This window comes from Triticum dicoccoides, chromosome 3B (assembly GCF_002162155.2).
Source record: "Triticum dicoccoides isolate Atlit2015 ecotype Zavitan chromosome 3B, WEW_v2.0, whole genome shotgun sequence".
NCBI classification, from domain to species: Eukaryota; Viridiplantae; Streptophyta; class Magnoliopsida; order Poales; family Poaceae; genus Triticum; species Triticum dicoccoides.
In genome coordinates, this window is record NC_041385.1 from 56,399,839 (window position 1) to 56,407,001 (window position 7,163).

At 42.6% G+C, this 7,163-nt stretch overlaps 1 protein-coding gene across 1 annotated transcript; it reads right to left on the bottom strand.

Moving 5' to 3' along the window:
• Positions 1-4,552: 4,552 nt before the first annotated feature.
• On the bottom strand, positions 4,553-6,892 carry LOC119274679 (rust resistance kinase Lr10-like). Its single transcript, XM_037555400.1, has 3 exons — positions 6,138-6,892; positions 5,896-6,044; positions 4,553-5,828 (listed from the first exon to the last, which is right to left on the bottom strand). Exons 1-3 carry the CDS (start codon positions 6,875-6,877, stop codon positions 4,729-4,731), a joined length of 1,989 nt encoding a protein of 662 aa, XP_037411297.1. The 5' UTR covers positions 6,878-6,892; the 3' UTR covers positions 4,553-4,728.
• Positions 6,893-7,163: the final 271 nt, after the last annotated feature.

The following is a 7,163-nucleotide window of genomic DNA, read 5'->3' on the forward strand; positions in this document are numbered from 1 at the left end:
GGGGGGGGGGTATATATGATGGTTGGTGAGGTGACTGACTTGGCATCTACTATCTATGTACTCCTTTTAGTTTATGTTTCGTAGTGCAGTACAAGTAATTTAAGGCTAGCCTTGCAAGAGGAGACTTGGACCATAGCCGATACCCGATAGGGATAGGGATAGGGCGTTGGGCATTCGCTATCATGCATAATAATACGGAAATGTTAACGCCCACACGTGTGGCACGAAAACACTTCGCCCGAACGCTTCCATCATCCTCCATCGCGATTTGCGATTTTTAAAGCGGGAGTGGTTGCCACGTCATGTTTTGTGGGCGTTCGGGCTGAACGAAGCGCGACCGGACGACTATCTTATCCACTCCGCCGCTCACTCTTTCTCCCCCATTCTGTCTCGAGCTCACTCTGCAGATCCCCCACTCCACCAACTTCTCTCTCTTCCTCCCGCGGATCTCACCATCCCCGCGCAGCTCCACCGGTGACCACCGGCCGCGGCCATACACCCTGCTCACCGACCGGGCAGGCGCTCCCCTCCCACCTGGCCCTGTCACGCCAAGTGTGGAGGTGCTCTGTCGGCCCCTATCGGACGCGCGAGCAGGAGCACCAGGCCCGTCCCGGCCGCGCATCCATGGGCACCTCGCCGTCGCGGATGGCGACGTGCAGGGGGCGAGCGGAAATCGGGTGGGGAGGGGGGCTTTGAGGGTGCGGCTGTCGCTCGGGAGCTTCTCTCTCGCAGGGAGCGCGGGCGTGGAGGCTTGACGGTCTCCTCTGCGTCGCCGTCCAAACCGACGACGGGGTGGCTCGCGCCACCTAGCAGGGACGCTCGCTTGTCGACCTCCGACGGCCTCGAGCGTAGGAAGGCGGCGGTGGCTCGAGCGTGGGGAGAAGTACAAGCATGGCGGTGACTCGAGCAAGTCCATTTTCCGGTGAATTTAGTCCCCATCGCGCATGAAGCTCCTCCCGGCGCCACCCCTCTTCTCGTGGGTGTCACCGCTGCAGCGTTGTCGGCATGGCTAGCCCTGGCTATCTACCTGCCTACAACCTGCTCGTTAGCTTGTCACTTCCCAAACACAGGTCCTCCCCCCCTACTGAATGTTTTAGTTTCCTGCCCCGGTGTGAAAATGGTTGTTTCCATGGCAAATTTTATTATGAAAATGGCTAATTCTACTCAATATCTTTCATATGTATGCATGTTCACAAAAATTGTAGCTGAAATATGTGTTTTTGTGCTATCCGCCATTTCATACTGATGTTAATGTGTCTACAATTCCACTTCTTATCAATTTGCCATGCTTCTAAATAAATACATGGCAACTATCCTATTTGTTTGGCGCTGAAAATTGCCATGTGTTCCGATATGCCATACGGCAGTTAATGCATTTACATTTGTCCTCTCATCATTTTGCCGTTCTACTGAATAAATAGATGGCAACCTGCCCTATGCGCGGAACTGTAAAAACTTGCATTATTTGCCATGTTTTTGAACCACAACACATCCTTTTTTTTTCATATTTCTGAATAAATACATAGCAAATCCCTTTCTATAAAAGTCTGAAATTTGCCATGTTTCATGTTTGTTATGTCTGTTAACAGATACCAAGCAATTGGTATGCTACTGTACCAAATGCTTGGCAAGTTCATCAGATCCATAACCCATCAATTGCCATGGCTGAACTGTTTTTTTGCCATGTTTGCCATCTTCATGCCAACCACAACCCATCATTCTTTAATGGTACTAAATATAGACATGGCAACTCTCCCATGTTCAATCAGCCTAGTTTCGCCCTGTTGGTTTCATGGAAGATGGCAACTCACCCATATGTATGTACATTTTCCTACTTAACAATTTGGCATGCTACCCAATAACTACATGGCAATTTTAATGTTACTATCGTGGCAAATTTAATTCATATAACATGGAAAATCTATTTTTTTTCATGTACCATAGCATTATTACTCCATGTGCCATGGCATTTTGACATTGCATTTGCCATGGAAATTTGTTTTTGATCATTTTGTTTGTGTTATTTTCACATACACGACAATTTTATTACGCAAAAGATGACATTTTTGTTGAAAATACCATGGCAAAAGGAAACATGCATTTGCCATGGCAACATTTGATCACTTTTTTATTATCACATTCTTGGCAAATTTCATGTAAAATTTGATAAAAGAACACGACAATATTTGATACGAATCTGCCATGGCAAGTTTCTCGTTCATACTTGATTCCAACCTTTTGTGTTTTTTCACACGGGGTAAATTCATCATACAAAACACGATAATTCTTGATACGAATCTGCCATGGCAAATTTTCTTTTTCATACTTGATTTTGAACTTTGTAAACGGGGCCACAACCATTCTTCTCTTGTTTACAACATGGCAATTTCTTTTTGAACGGGACCATGGCAATTTTAGTGCATGCATCATGGGAATTATAGTTTATGGATCTTGGCATTTTTTAGTCTATGCATCGTACAAATTTTCTGTTTTGAACGACAACATGTCAAATTTTTGTCCTTCTTTCCAACATGGCAATTTTTCTTTTTTAGAATGGGACCATGGCAAACTTAGTCTATGTATCATGGCAAATGTAGTTTATGGGGCATGGCAATTTTTTTAATTATATGGACCGTGGCAATTTTGTTTTTTTTGTAACACAGCAAATTTTCTTTTTTCAAGTGGGCCATGGCAATCTTAGTGCATGTTTCATGGCAACGGTAGTTTATAGTTTTAAAAAGCATGGAAAAAAATTGAATGGATTTTTTTGTGCCGACTACAATATTTTTTGGCCACATCACATGTAATAGATTTGCCATGCTACATGGCAATTTTTCCCCCTCCACATTGGCAAGTTTTTTTATGAACCATGGCAAATTTAGTTAAATGGATTAGATTTGCCATACTACATGGCAATTTTTTCCAACGGACCATGGCAATTATATTTAATGAAGCATGGAAAATTTACTGAAATGGATTTTTTTGTTGAGTACAAAATTGCCATACTACATGGCAATTTCCACCCTCCACGGACTTTTTTTTGGGACAAAACACGGCAAATTTAGTTAAATGTGATATTTTTTGTCGTACTACATGGCAATTGTTCGCACGGACCATGGCAATTGTATTTTACACGAACTATGACATTTTTTAGTTAAATGGGATATATTTGCCATATTACATGGCATTTGTTCCCATGGACCACTGCAATTCTATTTTACGAAGCATGGAAATTTTTGTTTCAAAGGGAATAGATTTGCCATACTATATGGCATTTGTTCCCGTGGACCATGGCAATTCTATTTCATGAAGCATGGCAAATTTATTTCAAATGGAATAGATATGCCAAACTACATGACAATTCTATTATTTACAAATCATGGGAAATTTACTTTAAATGGATTATGGCAAATATGTTGTTTTTTTGCCATGCATATTGTGTGTTCAGTACCGAATGTGATAGTGGATGCAATAGATTTTGCCATTTGGTGTAACATAAAATTTTGCCATTTGGTTATTTATAGATTTTTGCAACAAAATTATAATGTTTGTTTTTACTTTTATTGCCATGGCATTTTACTTTATTTTTGCCATGTCAATTTCTTACTTTTTAAAAAAATTGGCCACGGAAAAGTTACCTTTCTATTTGCCATACAACTTCACATTTATCACCATGACATTTTTAATTTTCACATACATGGCGATTTTTACCTCCATTGCTCACGACAATTTTGGTTGAACTTTTTTCTTTTTGTGCCATTTTTGCATCAAAAAGGATCTTTTTTGAACCATTTGTTTTTTTAGTAATATCTAAGCTCTATGTATCACGGACATTTTTTTGGACTATTGCAAACATATTTGTAAATATGAAATACTCGGAAAAAATTTGCCATGTGTTCTTTGTCATTTTGGCGAAATTTCTGTTTTTAAACAATGGCAACATGTTGTTATTTCTTTGTTGTTTTTCCTGTAGTTCACATAGGTAAATTGCACTATGTGTCTTTTAACCAACAGTTCTTTTGTTTTTATATAGTTTTTTCACATTTTTTTATATATTTGTTGTTGGGCTTTTGACCGCTTTTGGCCCAGTAGGAGGGGTACAGCTGGAGTCGATCGAACGAAATTGTATGGTCCATGCTGCCTCCCACCGCACGTCTCGGTTTTGGGAAATCGTTCGGTCGATGCTGCTTCCCACCGCACGTCTTCGTCTGGGCGGTCTGCCTCCAGACCACACGTGTGGCAGTTATCGGGACCCTAATAATAATATATTTTTTTGCGCTGATGCATAATAATAATTAATCCAAAGTACGGCATCCGCTAAATAATAATAAAGTAAAATAAAATCCATGGCTCATGTATGCTTAACCATGAACTACATCAAAGGCAGCATATGTAGTCATACATAATGACAATTGATTGAGGTTCTCAATTAAAACATGATGCTTCTACCATTTTTTTGTTCTTTTCAGGAAATGCTTCTAGCACCAAATTTTAGTAATAAGCAGTCACGCTATCGATATTACCAGATTATTTCAGTAATGACTAGGCCAGATTTCTTTTTATTTAAGCCACAACAGGAGCACATTACAGGGGGCAAACTGGAGTTGCCAGCACAAAAGTTTGAGCAACAACAGAAAATCTCACACTAACAGTGGAAATAAAGACCGAGAGTACACGTGAGATGAAACCATTATCTCATCGCGCGCTTTACAGCACATATACGAATTTTCACCCGTCCTCCTTGGAGATTTCAGTGAACTCGGATGGCAAATGATAAGAATCCTCTATATGGATGTGTCCTTCGTCACAGAAGAACGGCCGAGAAGGCATCTGCAAGCCATCAACGCCGCCTTCCAGCATCTCTATCGCCTCCCCCATTGTCGGCCGATCTTGGGACCTCATCTGGATGCACCATAATCCAACAATGCACAACTTCTTCTCCAACTCGTGCATGTCGTCAGCAGGAGAAATCTCACGCACTTCTTGTTCAGCTAGTCTGTCATACACCCATGATGGGTAGTAAGACTGGCTTGAGTTTGCTGCATTTGGATCGGCATTCCTTCTTCCTCCAGCCATCTCCAGAAGCAGCATCCCAAAGCTGTAAACATCAGACTTGCTCGATATGAGGCCAAAGCTCCTAGATATCATCTCAGGAGCTATGTACCCAATTGTTCCCCGTAGGGCTCTCGATGGCACAAAACTCTCGTCCCTTGGGTACAGTTTGGCGAGTCCGAAATCAGCAACTTTTGGGACAAAATTGCTGTCAAGCAAGATGTTGTGCGGCTTGATGTCAAAGTGTATAATCTGCATCTCACATCCCTGATGCAGGTAGTTGATCCCTCGAGCAATGCCCAAAGCAATCTCATTGAGCTTATCCCAGGAGAAGGTCTTCTCGCTTTCTGGTGAGAAGATGTACTTGTCGAGAGAACCACCAGGCATGTACTCGTAAACCAGGGCCCTTCTCATTTCCTCTGAGCAGAAGCCCACAAGACGGACCACATTAACATGGTGTATCCTGCCGATGGTGGAGACCTCATTGATGAAATCTTCTCCATTGCAGTTAGGGTTTCCCTCCAGCATTTTGACAGCCACATGGACATCGCCTGGGAGCACACCTTCATACACGGAGCCGTAGCCACCTTGGCCTATCATGTTTCTGAAATGGCTTGTGACTGCAACAATGTCTGTATAGGCATACCTCGATGGGCTGATCATTTGTTGCATCAGTAGGAACTTCTCAACAGCATCAATTGTGATCCTTGTTTTCCAGTACTTGTAGGTAAGGAAGATCAATACCACCAACGGTGCCAACACGAACCTGCATAGGGCTGCATAAAACAAAGTTCAATTAGGGATCATCCATAAATCATAATGGAGTACTTAATTCTCACGTACCAGCAAACAACTTGAAAAACGGCGATGCCACCTGTATTATATACAAGCATATTCCAATGGGTAAGGGAACTTCGGGAACTTCAATTGCGCAACCCAAGAAAATTACATCGACCATAAGAATGCTCAGAATCCAATCTTTAGGGGATGAGCTGCAGAAAAGAAGAAAAATGTAGGATGATCAGATCTTGTGCATGTGCAAAAAAGAAAATTAGAGTTTACAGGTATGAAGAATCCAAACTCACGGCATTGAATCCATCAGGCATTCCTTGAAATTTCCATACCCACGACGTTTGGAAGGAAATCCAACACTGAACCCATACTTCATAAATTTTACAACATCTGCATAGCTCACATTCTCTAATGGCACAGTGCTCCGAGTCTCCTGGCCATCTAGTGGAGTCATGGCCAGAAAACCGCAACAGGGCTCGAGATTCTCCATACTGTCGGATCTTAGGCTAGTTAACACATAAACAAAAGAATGGCTGTTGCTCAGGCAAGCAACAGGCATGTACATACCGTTGTCCTTTACTTCCTGAGAACAATTAACAAAGTTAGCCTGATAAGGTGTTGCAGGGGCTAATTCGACTACCTTGCTGTGAACCCATTGGCCTCGGATTATCCTTATAGGTTCAACAGGGCGCCAGTTCCGCTTCCAACGAGGTAGAGGGCAGTTGTTGTATAAATCCAAGTCGGCATCAATGACCCAGAAGGTATGAATGATGTAGTTGATGGCAGACACATAGTATGTTGCGTTGTCGATGCTAATTGTAGCCTTAGTATCACTGCAAACTAGCTCGTAAGATTGATAACCGCACCCAGGTGGATCACTTGCCTGTCGAAATGGGGACGACACATTTCCAAGAGGGCCGCACGAGAAAGAAGGACAATTAAGCTGATGATGTCGCCCTTCTGCCTGACCTGCAGAAAGAACTGCAAGCACAAACAAGACAGTTAAGGCCTTGAGAGCAGGGAGCATCACCATGGCAGGCTGGTTCACAGGAACACAGATGCACAGATGAATGGTTGAATAAACACCAAAGGAGGGTAACTACATGCCAGCTAGTGCCCTTACGTGACTGTGATGTTGCTGACAAGAAGACTTAGCTACTTGCTGCCAGCCAAAGTTGGGTACATCCCGCCTACTGGTCATGTACGTGATGGTGATATTCTTGACTCTGTACCTCTTGATTAACGGAAGAGTCAAAGTGTACTACAGTAGCATCCTCTGGTCCAACCCTGTCTTAGTCACATTAAGATGACAATTCAAA

Bases quoted from the DNA above. Each gene is read 5' to 3' on its own strand.
- LOC119274679 (XM_037555400.1), bottom strand. From the start codon at position 6,877: ATGGTGATGCTCCCTGCTCTCAAGGCCTTAACTGTCTTGTTTGTGCTT. The intron at 6,045-6,137 runs GTGAGTTTGGAT...TCTTTTCTGCAG, and splicing joins TGCCTGATGGATTCAATGCC to CTCATCCCCTAAAGATTGGA. The intron at 5,829-5,895 runs GTACGTGAGAAT...TGTTTTATGCAG, and splicing joins GTTTTTCAAGTTGTTTGCTG to CCCTATGCAGGTTCGTGTTG.